The sequence below is a fragment of the Antedon mediterranea genome, chromosome 2, assembly GCF_964355755.1.
Source record: "Antedon mediterranea chromosome 2, ecAntMedi1.1, whole genome shotgun sequence".
Lineage (NCBI taxonomy): Eukaryota > Metazoa > Echinodermata > Crinoidea > Comatulida > Antedonidae > Antedon > Antedon mediterranea.
Genome location: NC_092671.1, coordinates 40,816,115 through 40,832,377, shown reverse-complemented (window position 1 = coordinate 40,832,377; position 16,263 = coordinate 40,816,115). Strand labels below are relative to the sequence as shown.

Below are 16,263 nucleotides of genomic sequence, written 5' to 3'. Positions count from 1 at the left end.
TATAAGAAAACAATTATTGTATATGTTCCATACTGTTTTTGAGGTGTAAGTTTTTCTAGTGTTTTTTATTTATGATCACTTACTTCTTATCTTTAGCAAGTGATGGTGCACCCTTAGCCCAACCAACAACTCGTTTCAAGCTCTCTGAGTCTAGTTCTCCTACACCATCCATAGGCATACAGTCCACATACAAGTGATACCTCAGCAACGCTTCAGTATGTCTTCTATCATGGAAGGCTTGCGAAACAGTCTGTGCAAATACTGCTGGATCTTCTGCAATAAACATAACTTGTATTCGTGGAATCCAGTACTGAGTCGCTTGAATCGGTTGTCTTATGCCATTCTTAACTCCACCATTAACAACCACCTGACTGTCGTCGTGATCAAGAATCCGTCCATTAAGGTCAGTTTTCTGGACCAACCATAAGCTTTCATCTTGGTCATAGTCCAAAACACCTACATCAAACCACTCATACTCCAAACTAGGGTCTTTGGGATCCACTACAATAAATGAAACATTTTAAAACATACCTTAATTAAAGATATACAGTGAGACTTTACAGGTATATGCATTAACTATAAGCTTATATTAGTGTATAAAGTGTATAGTCTTACATTTTTCAGTTGAATCCCATGCTGGTAGTAATGCTTTGGCAGGAATAGGTAGTCTGTGTCCATTTACAACACCCATATCTAACCACTCATCAGGTGTTCTACAATCAAACTCCATGTCTGTGAATATATCCAATGGAAGAAATGCTGGAAATGGGGCTGCATCTTCACCACAGTTTTCATTCAATGTAACTTTGAAATTTTCTCCAAGTTGTTTAGGCATCAACAATTCTGTTTCAATATTGAGTTTTTCTAAGATATCTTCCAAGTCCTGACTCTGGTAGAGGCGTTTACGTCTTTCAATTTCAATTTTACGAGGACAGTGTCCAGGTGGAACAAAATATGGAAGTTGGACTTTTGGTAGGTACGAGTTTTCTGGAAAATCCTGTAACAGTTTGAAGATGATTAAAATGTTAAATATTTACATTCCAACATAAAATAAATAAAAACAATATCAACAGAAATTATTATCTACTTATCCCTTATTTCCATGGTGACAAATAGCTATTGACAAATAAACCAATGATTTAAACCTTCGTTAAAAGTAAAGTAACATAATTACAGATTCTGTTGTGATTTGACTTGTAGGTCCATATACTTGTCTGTTGAGAGCTTCATTGAAGTTCAAATCACCTACAAATGTTGTGACTGCAGGAATATGCTTTTCTTTTGATAAGTTCCATAATGTATCCTGTTCCGTATGTGGACCAGAGTAGATGTCCTATAAAGAGGAAACATTATTAATGGCTTATATCTATTACCATTACTCAAAATTGGAAATATATTAACAAATCAATTGAATTAGGTGTCAATGTATCATACATGCAAACAATCCCGTTTGGCCAGAAGACTGCCATTTTTAAACTTGTCTCCCAGCCTAATAATAGCTCTCGGTTTTCCACATTGCCTCTTCAGCTTACATAAAGCGAATTTACGTTATTTAAGAATTGTACAACCATTTGAGGTCAAAATTTATTTTTAAAAACAAACAGGAAGGGAATTATAGCCACAAGATCGCAGTTTTGATGTCACAGCTGCACTCCGATAACAGTAAATAGTGGGCGCTGTTGACCTAAAACAAACTTCCCATGTTTTTTTTTAACTTCATGTATGACTATGATGTATAATTATGATAATTTCCATTATTTCTAGTATCAGTATGCAATTATAGTTCAGTGTGAAATTAGTTTACCTTTAGTTTTTCTTCTGCACTGCGTTCAAGGATATCAGAATAATATCCCCTCTGCTTGATTTCTGGATAACAGACTGCATCATCTTTTTTATCAGGTGGAATTTGAGTTCTATTAGCAGAAAATGGTCTTCCACCATCTCGACTTCTCAGTGAATTCCGAGAACTCATTGCTTTTGTAATCACCTATTTTTGTTTCAATAAAAATATACATTACCAATACTGTAGTATTGTAGTAACTAAAATATACATTACCAATACTGTAGTATCGTAGTAACTAAAATATACATTACCAATACTGTAGTATCGTAGTAACTAAAATATACATTACCAATACTGTAGTATCGTAGTAACTAAAATATACATTACCAATACTGTAGTATCGTACGTAGTAACTAAATTCAACTAGTGTTCTGCCCAAAGATTTTATACTTTTATAACCAATGTTATTGAAGTTCAAAAAGTGATTCTTCATGGAGAGGGAACCAACAAGCATGGCGGCTGCAACCAACCAATCAGATACACCTTACGCACTTCTAGGCCTAAGTCCTACGCCTGTGCTAAGCCTACTTATAATATAAAATAGGCCCTTTTTGTGTGAGAACTTAAACTTAACTCCTGACTTAACTTAATGTTTGATGGAAATAGTTTAGGCTAGGCCTAGCCTAGGCCTAGTGCCTATTTAGTATTAGGCCTAGATTCCATTTCTAGCCAAAAATAGTTGTCAAGTCTAGGCCTAGCCTAGCCTATACTATTATTACTAGCCTAGGCCTAGTAGGCCCTATTTTTATAGGTAGGTCTGTCTAGCCTAGCCCTAGACTTAAAGATGATACGCAACTACTACTTCTACTAGCCTAACCCTAGCCAAACTAGGCCTACTAGGGGCCTGGCCCTAGCTAACTAAACTAGCCTGGTCTAGCTAGGCCTAGCCTAGAGTAGAGGCCTGGCTGGGCCTCTAGGCCTACTAATAACTAGGCTAGGCCTACTATCTAATGACAATGTCTGACTCCTTCTAGGCCTAGGCCTAGGCCTAGAACCTAGTCCCGCCTACCTAGCTAGCTAGCCTAGCTAGGCTGGGCCTAGCTTTAGCCTAGGCCTAGCTGCGCTAGGTTAGGGTCCTAAAAAATATGAAACATAACTTGCCTATTCTTGTCTTATTCTTTTTCTAAATGTTTTTTTAGTATACAGTTTAGGCCTAGGGCCTAGGCCTAGTAGTTGTGAAATGTTATTTATAAATGTCGTATGTATGTACCGTGTTGCTAAGGAATTTGTGATATAGACTAGGCTAGACTTAAAATACAGCCGTCGAAAAATTGCATTTTTATAGAGAGAGAGATGAACAAGTTCGAGAGTGTTACACCGGCGTTCCATATCACCTCGTCTCCCTCCTATACTGCCCTCTCTCACTCCTTCGATCAGAGCAAAGATCTTATTATAAATAAAAGATGTGACACTTCCCGCGTTTACGCGTAACACTTTAGAAGCGTCAAATTATAGTGCGCCCCCTCGCTTAAACGAGTAAAGCCCGGCGCACACTAGAGCTTTCGGCTGAGCCAACTGGCACGAGTAACACTTGCCTCACAGTGTGCGCCGGGGATTTCGTGAGGAATCGGCCACGCGTGCCGCTGAGGAAAATATTCATCGTGTTTAATATTTTTTGGCACGCGTGCCATTTTCCTCAAGTGTGCGCCGAACGTGAGCTTCCTGCTCACTAAAAAATTCCACTGCGCATGACATGTTCTGATTTATTATGATATTTCAGCGCGTGCTGTATAGCGTAGTGAGTAATTATCCAATCAGAAAATCGCGTACTGAAGGCGTTTAGTGTGCGTCCGATAGAACGCGAACATAGTTTGCGGCAAATTTGTTACTGAGCCAAGTGTTACACTCGTGCCAGTTGGCTCAGCCGAAAGCTCTAGTGTGCGCCGGGCTTAACGAACTTTTGCGTGACGATCGCAGTATGGATGACGTTTTCGGTTGTCGGATTTTCTCGACATTGGTATGATAAGGGATTGAGGAGTCGCGCAAAAGTTTGTATGGTTAAGAAACAATGAATGAAAAGAGAAAAAATGGAGGGATATACTGTGCTGCAATTAATTGTAAAAGCAATTCAAAGGCCAACCCAGAACTTAAGTTTTACAATTTTCCCAAAGACAAGAACAGGTAAATTTATGTAATTAAATAAGTAGCCTACATCTTAACATAGGCCTATGCTATGTAGGGACTAACCTTACTTTACTGTGTATTCAATTTATACATAGGCCTATATTAATAAACTAGGCTAGTAGGCCTATTATTAATAATTATTATTTAAACGTAGGTATGAAATGATTATTATTATCATTATTAGGCTACTACTAGTACATTAATTATATAACAGTGAACTTACACTAATTTCTTCACTGTTCCCTGGTTATATTACTTTATCCTTTAAAATTTAGTACCTTAAACAACTTTTAAAACTTTCAATTCAAGAAACATTTATTGACCAAATATTATATCATTACAATTGTTGGCATATAAGTAAAAATTTGTTGGTCGAAAGACTACAAGAAGCCCAATTGGCATGTCGCTGTAGGCCTAGGCCTAGTCCCTCTTTTTACATTATACAAATAATAATAATAATAATACTTAATATAAACAAATTGTGATCTTGATTATTTCATGCTTTCCGTCTCATGGTTAATATTTGCTTTCTGTCTCATGGTTATTTTATTTTGTTTAATTTAACTAGCCGTTACGTACATTACAGTATATTAACGCATGGAATGATTATTATTATCATTATTAGGCTAGGACATTAGTTATAATAACAGTGAAATTACACTATTTTTATTGTTCCCTGGTTATATTACTTATCCGTTGAGTAGCCCTAACAAACAATTTTTAATTGAATCTTATACTTAATATTTATGAAATTCAACCGTTAGTTAGTTAGTGGATTTAGGTTAGGCTTAAGTATTTGACTTTAGGCCCTAACCAATTTGAAAATCAATTAGCATGCACGCAGACGTCCTATAATTACGTAACCGTTAATTATGATAAAGCAAAAACTCACCAGACAATTATTAATTTACAGGTGTGCAAAATGGGCCCAGAACACACGACGCGCGGATTTGAGAAGGAAACCAAGTTCCTATTTACATCTTAATTGCCGCTTGTGCAATATTTATTTCGAAGAATCTCAAATACTGATTAATCAACAATCACGCCTTTAAGTTTATACTCACAGGCAGACTAAATCAAGATTGCCTTGAGAACTTATTTTCTATTGTCAGAGGGAGAGGGGGTAATCGCCATTACCCGATGGCAGATGAATTTAGAGCCTCCCTGAAGGAAGTTATTGTAATATAATGTTGCGTTGTTGAGGTACTAATGAAGACTCTGACTCGCTTGACTGTCGTAACACATATATTGTTTATTCAGTATAATACTTCAGTACAATATACAACTATAAGTATAGATAAGGAACGGAGGGTCAATGATTGATGCTGTCGTTGAGGTGTGAAGTGTGTAGGTCTGCTTCTGAAGAAGTGGCTGTAAGGTGTAGATGTTCTTCTGAAGAAGTGGCTGTGAGGTGTAGATGTTCTTCTGAAGAAGTGGCTGTGAGGTGTAGATGTTCTTCTGAAGAAGTGGCTGTGAGGTGTGTCTGGGCTCTTCTGAAACTTGGGGGTATATTGGCTCAGTTCATTTGCATAATGTCATTACATCATTTATGGAGCTAATGATTGGTCCTAAGTTGGTCCAGGGGTGTTTAAGTGGGAGTGATTAACGGTATAATAAGGTATTTCTGTGATGGATGACACTGTCAAATCTGTACTTAAATAGTGTCAATCACTCCTGGTTTAACGATGGGAAAAGTCACAAAATTAAGCTAAGTGTTTTCTTTAGGGATTCTATTATAAACTAAATGGTCATTAAAACATCTGGACAAACTCTCCTCTGGACTTTCTGGGTCAAGTTTGTGAACTTATTTGAATTCCGATACAAAGGTCGATTTCTTAAATATAAAAGTATATCGTTATATTACATTATGTGCAACAGGATGTTAATTCCGTCAGGGAATTCGAATTGCCTAGAATACACTGATCGACAGCTAGATGGAATTGATGCAATAATGATGGCCCAATCATCATCATCATCATCGCATCATGTTGCCGATCAAGAAGACAACGATGCCACCACTGACTAAATACTTTAGTATATGTAGCCGGTTACGTCGTCAAGAAAGCAAGTGTAAAGCACAATTGCGATATCTGTAACAGTGCGATGCGAGAAACCAATCGAAAACTGGAAGACCCAAAGCAACTAGTCCCTAACACGAAGTTGAATGTTTGTTCACCAGCAATATTGAAACATTGCTAATTGAAACGTACGTAAACCTACGCATATTCTATGCTGTTAAATTCTTTAACAGAGACATAATCAGTGATAAGAAGAAGAGTGAAAAATTAATTAAAGTATCACATTTATGAGGTATGCCATAAAGTTGTAGGAGGTCTGTACGCGCCTCGGTCTGTGCATTATCGGCTAGAAATGATGATCATTACGACGGTCTGGTATCATGATGATTGAATAATTGTAAATATGATGATTTTATTTCAATGTTTCTACATTTTTTATATTTCCTCTGGGTGGCCCGTGCATCATTTTGCAATAGTTATTGAGTTAATTTTAAACTGAGACTACTATAACATAACTAATTGCTATCTCAGGTTTTAAATAAATTATAATAACAAATGAATGTCATGGCGAATGATGGGTACATAATGCAGTAGTCCTAGTATGAATTGTCTCAGAATTGACTATCATAATCTGTTTCATGTCATGACTGTAGGCTTAAGCCTATGATTGTTTATAAATATATTCCTAAAAATTACTGCAATAAAAATAATAGTCGAAGTAGTGATTTTCAAAAAGTGACTTCTTGTTCTTTTTTAATTGTTTATAACACACTATTTGACTACTATATTTTCCTAATCTGTACTGTTTTGCTGCTGGATGAAAAGGAAGAACATATCAAGAACAAAAACGGAATACGATGCGCTTAGTGTTGTTAATACCAGAGGGACCGACTCGCATAAATAAGTAGTAGTGATGTGAGTGATGATTACTCCTAGATGATGATTTTGAGGATGATGATAAACATTCAATAATAACAACAATATTCAGTAATTAAAACAAATAGAGATATACAAAGTACAGGAAATAATTTATTATAATTTAATCGCACATTACCGCAATTATTGTGATGAAAAAAATTGAGTATTCAGTTACAATACAGTAGACATATCTGATCCATAAATCTACTCGTTTGAGCGAGAGGGCGCCCTATAAAATGAGCTCCATGTGTGTTACATAAATCGCACGTAAAATTCCGAGAGTGTCCTATCTTTAGTATATAAGATCTTTGGATCAGAGCCATATTATAGTGCCTCTGCATGCAGCAGATCGTCTTGTGCGCCACCAACAAAGAGACTCTAGCTAGGAGTGCTATACTGTGTAATCGTAAGTGGAGTGTATGGCCTAGGGATTAGGCCTAGGCCTAGCTTGGCTTAAATTAGTTCTTTTTTAAAAACTTTCTTTGCCTCTAGCCTAAATAGAAGAAGGCCTTCTCTACTAGGCCTAGGCTAATTATTATAGGCCCTATTTCATTAGGCCTTTCTTATTATTACTGTATAAACTCGCAATAATGAATAATTCAATGATAAATCAGAGAGAGAGAGCCTAGAGGTAGGCCAAGTAGGCCTAGATAGTAGGACAAGCCAGCCTAGGCCTAGGCTAGTGTTTAGTAACCTAAGCAATGAATAACTCTGTTGTTTCTTTAATTTTTTTTATTATAGGGACCTCTACTTCCTAGGCCTAACCTAGTTGTTTTCAAAAAGAAATGTGGAATGTAACAACAGAACATCATTCCAACATCATGCCATCATATACAATACATTTGGGTTCAGCCAAAACGTTTGATCTCTTTCAAAAAGCGAAATTGAAATCAGGTCAGTTGTCTGATGAAGAGTACATTAGAAAACTATTGGCAGAGGAGGAAGATGGCTTTTATTATTCAAGGTAAATAGATGATGAAATGTACAGTGAAGGAACTCCAATCAATATAGCAACTGGAAATTGTCTCCTTAAAAAAAATCTAGATCCTATCTGGTATATTCATAAACCAAAAAATGTATATGTCAACAAATTTAGTATCAAAACAGACATTTTTCAGGAAATATATAGCTCACGCATGTATTTTTAATGCTTTTATATAAACTTTAAATCATCGTTAGTGCAATATAATAATAAATCATATAATATAATTAAAAAATAATAATTTGTATCTAATTTTAACAATTTTTAGCCTCTTAACTTTTTGTGTGTGTTTTTGTAAATTGTATTTTATATTTTTGTATTTTGCCAGTTTTCAAATCACATTTCTGTTTTTTAAATGGACAATAAAGTATATATGACTATGACTATGAAATCATTCTTTATATAAAGTAGACATACTGTATTGATTGTATCAAAATATATTATATTATTACTGTATAAAAAATGCATAAAGGCTTAAAGGTATACTAAGGTCACCATACTGTATTTTTTTTTTTTTTTTTTATTCATTTCGGCAATAAACATGAAATAACAATTACAAAACATAGAAGACACGAAGCCGAGGAGAGACAAAAGCATTAAATAAAACGCTGTCACCGGTAAGGTATGTTATAAATATCACTGATGTATACTTTTTTTATACAGAACAGCATTGAATAGAATGGAAACTCAAACATCAAGAGGAACGCAAGTTTGCATGCTTGATTTAGCAGAGAATGTTGTGTCGTCTACTGCTGCTGATACATTGCAAGTAGTTGGTAGTCATGAACCAAACACTAAGCAAGACAAACTTTTATATTCAAGTAATTTCCAAAATATGAAGAACTCTTCCAGGGACAGTGAAACAAATGGAGGTCATGTTTTGCAGGATGAAACAGTTTCAAATAAAACATATAATGGGAATAATGTATGTGAATTGAAGGTAAAATCTGAGGATGTGACAATGTTTGGCTGTAAAGAATGTTGGATGTATTTTTCAAAGCATAATAATGTTTTGAGTCACATACAGAATGTTCATTCTGAAATTCTAAAGGATGGAATAAATTGTACAGACCTAATTACACACGAGTCAACCTTACCAGGAGTTAAAAAAACATTTCCAATTGTGAGTCCTAAAGTTGAGTTTGGCATGATAAGTAAAGAAGAAGTTACTGAGGCTATACAAAATCAACAAGAAGAAATTAAACAAAAACGAAAAAGAGCATCCAAAGACGAAACTATGATAAAATCTAAACAAATTAAGGAAATTGATTTAAAATGTACTGAATGCAACAGTGTTTTTCGAAGGGAACGATCTTTGCGAGATCATATCAAACTTCGTCATAATACTGAACAAAGCAATCTTCCAAAATGTAACATTTGCAATAAAACGTTTCTTTATGAATCCATTGTGAAACGGCATATGACATTGCAACATTCACATGATCGCACTAAACATGTCTCCAACCATCCAAAAGGTTTTCTATGTGAAACTTGTGGTGCAACATTTACTCAAAAACACACATTAAAATTACACATGAATAAACACTTGAACATAAAACCTTACGTATGCAATCATTGTGGGAAAACATTCACATGGTTGAATGCACTGGAGTACCATGAACGGACACATACAGGTGAACGACCTTACTCATGTCATTTGTGTTCACAACGATTTAAAACACCTTCTGATCTAAAACGCCACCAAGTTGTTCACACCAAAGAGAAACCATTTGCTTGTTCTTTGTGTCCAAAGAAGTTTTCTCAAAGTACAACATTAAGAAAGCATTTCAGTAAAATTCATGGAACATCTGATAGAATGCATGTTGCCACTACTGAACAAACTACTTTAGATCAGATTATATCAATAATACCAATGTTAACTGAAAATGTACAAGTTACTATAAATAATGATGCTATGCAACTTGTACGAACCACTGCTGACTGTATTGCTCAACTTCAATCTTGATGTGTTTTTGTTTTTTTTTAATTGTTAACTTCTGACAGTACTACATGTTGTTTTGCTGTGTATGCACATCAAACAACAGGTAGTACGAACCACTGCTGACTGTATTGCTCAACTTCAATCTTGATGTGTTTTTGTTTTTTTTTAATTGTTAACTTCTGACAGTACTACATGTTGTTTTGCTGTGTATGCACATCAAACAACAGGTAGTACGAACCACTGCTGACTGTATTGCTCAACTTCAATCTTGATGTGTTTTTGTTTTTTTAATTGTTAACTTCTGACAGTACTACATGTTGTTTTGCTGTGTATGCACATCAAACAACAGGTAGTACGAACCACTGCTGACTGTATTGCTCAACTTCAATCTTGATGTGTTTTTGTTTTTTTTTAATTGTTAACTTCTGACAGTACTACATGTTGTTTTGCTGTGTATGCACATCAAACAACAGGTAGTACGAACCACTGCTGACTGTATTGCTCAACTTCAATCTTGATGTGTTTTTGTTTTTTTAATTGTTAACTTCTGACAGTACTACATGTTGTTTTGCTGTGTATGCACATCAAACAACAGGTAGTACGAACCACTGCTGACTGTATTGCTCAACTTCAATCTTGATGTGTTTTTGTTTTTTTAATTGTTAACTTCTGACAGTACTACATGTTGTTTTGCTGTGTATGCACATCAAACAACAGGTAGTACGAACCACTGCTGACTGTATTGCTCAACTTCAATCTTGATGTGTTTTTGTTTTTTTAATTGTTAACTTCTGACAGTACTACATGTTGTTTTGCTGTGTATGTACATCAAACAACTAATTAAAATGTACAAGACACATTTAATTTTCAAAAGTGCTAAAGGTGTATATGCTTACTTTACTACTAGAAAAAGGCAACAAACCTCTTTATAGAATATATTTACACATAAAGATGCACCGTTATAAAACAAATTCTTATTGCTTTTCTTGTAGTTTGTCATTACTTGCGGCCTACAATTAAGTTCTAACTGCTTTTTAGTTCCAAGTGAAAATTTTACTTTTTAATGAGTGATGGGAATCAACCGCGTTTAATAATATGTAATACTATAGGCATTAGTTACATGGTAGTAGGCGGCTACCAATTTACACCACAATAAAATCGGTTGTTGCCTATTATCCTAAGGAAATGTTTTCTTTGTAAATGAAACATCTCTCTGTCACATTGCCCGAAACAGAAGTCATGCATACTGGGAAAAAATACAAGTGAAATTGCTATAAAAATAATTGTATAGACGTATCCTACGGCTGATAAGAATAATTCATTGATACATTCAGAGCACGTTAATATGATTTGAGCCCTCTTGGCGTTAAAGTCGTAGGGTGGTAGAACAATGCAGACATTTTGCTTCAATGACTGTCAACTGTTGTATGATATTATTTTAAACAACTTCCAGAATTGACGAACAATGTATAAATGATATCAACGTGTTGGATTGGTTGCCTCTAGTATAAAAAACAAAAGATGTAAAGGAACAGTTTAAAATCAACGCCGTGTAGGTCTATTAGGAATAAATTAAAAGTAATCGTAAAATGAATGCCAATAATCCTTGTGTAAAGATGTCCCTTCGCACTTTGTAATACCTGTGTCACAATTTAGTTGTCGCAAACTGATCTGTAATAAATTAAACAACTTGTAACACTGCCTTATTTATTGTAGGCCTACTTTTTATCGCAGTGTCTTTATTATAAAAGTGAGACTACGGCCGGTTACAAGGTGAGACGATTTTGGGTTAAGTAGTGCGACTTAATATGAAAGTCGGGTTAAACAATTAAAACTAAACCATGTTCACAAAATATTCAACAACCAAGCCATTCCATACATGTACACACACTTCTCCAAGACATCCGCCATCCAAAATATCACAAGAAGAAGCTCTCATACATTCTACCTGTCTAAATCAGACACATAATTATATCAAAGACACATTCTTCTACACAGCAGCACAACAATGGAACCTATTACCACACATTTTAAAAACCATTTTTAACAAGGAATATTTAGCAACGTCTCATGAATAAATAAATTTTAACTTACTGTAAGATTTTAAAGAATGACATGAAATATTATTTTAATAATCAATTTTATACAGTATGCTTTTATATGCTATGTTTTATTGTTTTACTGGTTTAATATTTTATTGTTTGTATGTATGTATATAATGGACCCCAATGGAAATAAGCTGGAATGATATTTACCGGCTTTTTTGGGTTATCCATGGAAGACTACCGTATGTTTTAATTGTTCTTGTTTACCAATTGTAATGTATATTTGTGTACTTCCGAATAAATTCGAATAAATTCAAATCAAATCAAATCACACGATCATTGCAAAGTACGCAGCACCCGACATGTATAGGCCTATTACAAAGTGCGACGATCAATCTGATTTACAGACTGTCTACCGATTGCAAGCGTAACGTTTGTTTTTCAAACACACTGAACTTGAAAACTTTAAAAGCATATTGTTAGACACGGGCCTACCCATCAATTACAAAAAATGATAAAATCTTATATAAAATCAGACTTCGGCTCCGCTGATAGTCTGGTCTTGTTTATATCGACCTGTGAAATGTGCCAAAGGGGGGCCAAAGGCGAAACAGGAATTTGGTGTTTCTCAACAATTGCCTCAATTAAGAAGCCATCTGAGTGACGTCAGTTGTTTACTGTTAAGAAAGTGTTACTGTCACTGACAGTAATAAATCATCGCCAAATTGGGCTTTTGGTTGCATATTAAACAATATTTGTGTATTTAGTGTCTACACAATGCTCATAGCCACAAGCATGGACCTAAAAACGGGGGTCAATGTCAAAGATAGTGTCAAAACCTTGGTAACTGGCCCTGCTAATTCAAAAAGTTCAATTCAGCAAGTATACAAAATAAACCACCCAATTCTTTTATACAATCGAGATTTCAATTACAAAGAGGCAAAGGGTATAAAACAGACAGATAGTGAGTGATTCCTCATTGTATCGCATGTTATACTAATATTGTAGTAGTACAAATATAATGACTACTCGTACTACAATAATTACTTTTAAACCTCTGTTTAGATTGCATTATGCCCTCATATAGAACACATTTATGAAGATGAAAGAATTACAGATATTTCGAGATTTGGTTCTTTATTGGAAATAACCACAGATGGAATCTTCAATGTTAAAGGGTACTTTACTTACCATAGAGTATTTTTCTTTCTTTGTAAACTATTATTGTTTAGGCCTATAGATAGAAAATTAATATAAATCCAAAGGCAAATTACTGAAAAAATGACAATGCTGTGGGTATCAGTGGCTGGATCTCAATGGAGATACAAAATAAAAGCGAAAAGCTAAATCAAAACGAGAAGTAAAACAGCCAGAAAAGTTAGCAGAACTTTCGGGCAACACTAGCCCTTCATCAGTGCAAGTGAAGGAATTTGGATAAGTCATAGAAAGCTGGCAAGTGCTGCCTGGGTGGACAGGAATAAAAGAAATATAACAAAGGGAGCCATGGTGGAGTCTGAAAAAAATAATATAAGTAATAAATATAAAAGCAATATCAAGGGTTGACTGTGTAAACAAATATAAACGTATGTTAATTAAGCTATAAATAAACGTGATGGCTTAACAGAAAGAAAGAAGAAGAAAAAAAAATGTTAAAGTAAAATGATACTTTATTATAAATTAAAAGAAAAAGGATAGAAAATATTGTATAAGAATAATTTTGGTGGCATGCCTAGGCTACAAAAGAAAAAGCGGACAGGGAAGGGAATATTTGGAAATATTATTTTAAACAACTTACTCATTGGTAAATATAAATATGTGGGTCTGTGGTTTACAATTTAAAAAAAAGAATGGGAAACAACTTATTGTGAAACATGCCTGAATTAAATTGATTTGAAGAGGAATCTAAACCGGGTATAAATCCATTTTGGAATTGCATGAACACTCTCCATGGCCTCACACATTTGTATTGAAAATTGCAAAACTGGGTTAGTTTAAAAACCTATTGTTAGTTTTAAACACTTCTTTATGATATAATACAGTTTAGTCTCTTATATTAAGTAACACACCTTCGGCTTATGCATCTTATTTTATTATTATGAATGGCAGATATTTGGAATATTATATGTTGGTAATAAAAGAGATTACAGATTCCTCCATTATTCTCCATGAAATGATCAATGGTGCATTCATCAAAACTTTGACCCGAATCTCCACATTGTTTCAACCATCCCTCATACCTAACAAAGGACGATTTATCATCAATGGTGTACTGTAGTACCCTTTTGAACAATGTATTGCTAGAATCCAGGATTAACTTCTATGGAATCATGTCCCGTCATAATTGCGTTTCTCCTAAATAGGCCTAAACCGCGGTCTATCCGGTGCATTCATAATTATTATGAACTTTGCGTATGTTGATTTGAAGTGCATTGCGATACAGGACGGTCGGGAGGACGGTGCAATTGCAGTTATCCAATCGTAAAATATAAATTCAACGAATAATTAATAATTACGCGACCAGTGGCGGATCCATGGATTTCAAAATGGGTTCAAATGGGTCGATGGCAGGCGTTTGATCCGTAATCTCAAAAATTAGGTTTCGAATTTTCCTGAAATCGATTTTTTGACCAATTAATTACAATGAGCATAAATGTGTAAGAGCACGTATCGCTCACTTTTGGTAAGAAGTTAAATTGAATTCCGACCAGCCTCGGGAAACTGTGCGCCGATGATGCATCCTTAAGATTACCCGCGGCTACATATTCATAATACAGATAATGATGCCTTAATAACCATCGATTAAGCCCTGTGACGATTTATTTATTTGGAAATCTTTTGGGTGTGCATCTCAACAGACCGTGGACAAATTGGTATTTCAGATTAAATACTATATTCTTCTCAAGACAAGGAACAAGTACAAGGAACAAAAGTACAACAAGGAATTTTAGAAATGTTATAGCCTATAATAGTAGAAGTTTGGTAGCCGTCATTTATCATTAAAAATTGGCAAAGTGTGTTGACTGTTTGACATTAAATAATGTTAGTATGCCAAGTTACCTAAACACTAAATACATTTAAATTCGGATTTATTTGAAACTAGTAATCCTTCATTAAGAAAACGCAATAAAAAATGTCGTTGTTAGTACATTCTCGAGCGCAGCACATAAAGCAATACATATATAAAGTCTATATATAATGAATACAATAAGTAATAATTGGTCTAAAGTATAGTTTAATGAATGAATAAGCCAACGCCCTCTTGTGACCGAAATATTAAACGCTCGGCCAAGAATATGTTTGTCACAAAGTTTTCTGCAGACACCGGAATTTCTATAATAAATAGATTTTTTTATCTAACTAAACACATATCCTACACCATAACTTTATTTTTGGGTCAATGAACTTTTAATAAAGTAATACACGACACAGGTTTGTCGTTGAAAATGGGATTTCTCACGACATGCCCTGTGATATTGATAACAGCATCGATCATACATGTTTTAAACGTACGGTAGCTAATTTTATACAGATATTGCCTGCTTAGAGGTGAAAGCTAGCTAAGGGAAATATGTATTCACGAGAGCAAAATATCATTCCTGGTGGTATGTCAAATCAGGGAATCCCTGGTCAAATCTTATACCTATATAAATAAAAATGCAATATAAAAACCTTCTCTCATGATGAAATTATTAAAGAGAAAATATTCGTTGGTTTAATATTCTGGTCTCTTAACACGCATCACAAACTCGATAGTGTTCTTGTATGAATTAATTCATTGAGGTTCTAGAGGAATGCTACCAAGTTAATATAAATCATCATTCGACACTAATATGATTCTTCCTGCTTTCAACTGATTTTAAATGGATTTTCTTTCATCGCGTTGGATACGTCTTGTGAAATTATTCTATTCATTTTAATGTTTCCTTCATGACTTAAGTTACCACCGATAACTATATTCTTGGCTAAATTTAACATTTTAAAGTTAGTTACTCAGTATACCGTATAATTGTTATTACCGATTGGACTATAAAATCCAAAGGGTGAATTGCTTGCATGGAACTATGTTTTTCCGGTTGTCTTTCAACGATTACCCTAAATCAACGTATCAGTCATACTCCTACATATTTCCCGTTGGCACGAACGAACCCATTTCCACTTTGGCGGCGCCGTTCTCAATTCAATTTAGTCCAAATCATCATCTATTGATTCCAAATCCAAAAGTCTTGAAGAGGCTTCATCATTATTCACTTAATGCGAAAACGCCCAAATATTAGTACTGTACTGTGTAAAACTTACTTAATTACCCCGCCGGTTGCATGGCATGTTTAGTTTTCATTGTAGGAAACGTGCAAGTTGTACATACTGTATACTTAAAATCATTCATGCGTGAC

At 34.7% G+C, this 16,263-nt stretch overlaps 2 protein-coding genes across 4 annotated transcripts in view; one reads left to right on the top strand and one right to left on the bottom strand.

The window, feature by feature from the left end:
• Positions 1-3,073, bottom strand: part of LOC140041148 (dynein axonemal heavy chain 1-like) — a 51,241-nt gene extending 48,168 nt beyond the window's left edge. The window contains exons 1-5 of one of the 2 annotated variants that reach the window (XM_072087572.1): positions 3,054-3,073; positions 1,805-1,987; positions 1,175-1,333; positions 616-997; positions 84-501 (exon numbers count right to left, since the gene is read on the bottom strand). In XM_072087572.1, coding sequence (XP_071943673.1) covers positions 84-501; positions 616-997; positions 1,175-1,333; positions 1,805-1,972 — 1,127 coding nt within the window. In that variant the 5' untranslated portion in view covers positions 1,973-1,987; positions 3,054-3,073. Of the gene's footprint in view, positions 1-83; positions 502-615; positions 998-1,174; positions 1,334-1,804; positions 1,988-2,944; positions 3,033-3,053 lie in introns of those variants that run through there. The other variant, XM_072087573.1, reaches the window with a different exon arrangement.
• Positions 3,074-7,206: 4,133 nt separating this feature from the next.
• Positions 7,207-9,987, top strand: LOC140041146 (uncharacterized). 2 transcript variants are annotated; one of them, XM_072087567.1, is made up of 3 exons: positions 7,207-7,309; positions 7,645-7,867; positions 8,549-9,987. In XM_072087567.1, the coding sequence occupies exons 2-3, from the start codon at positions 7,689-7,691 to the stop codon at positions 9,849-9,851; spliced, it is 1,482 nt and encodes a 493-aa protein (XP_071943668.1). In that variant the 5' UTR covers positions 7,207-7,309; positions 7,645-7,688; the 3' UTR covers positions 9,852-9,987. The 2 variants fall into 2 exon arrangements, with proteins under 2 accessions (XP_071943668.1, XP_071943671.1); XM_072087570.1 differs by lacking the exon at positions 7,207-7,309 and having other exon boundaries at positions 7,323-7,867.
• Positions 9,988-16,263: the final 6,276 nt, after the last annotated feature.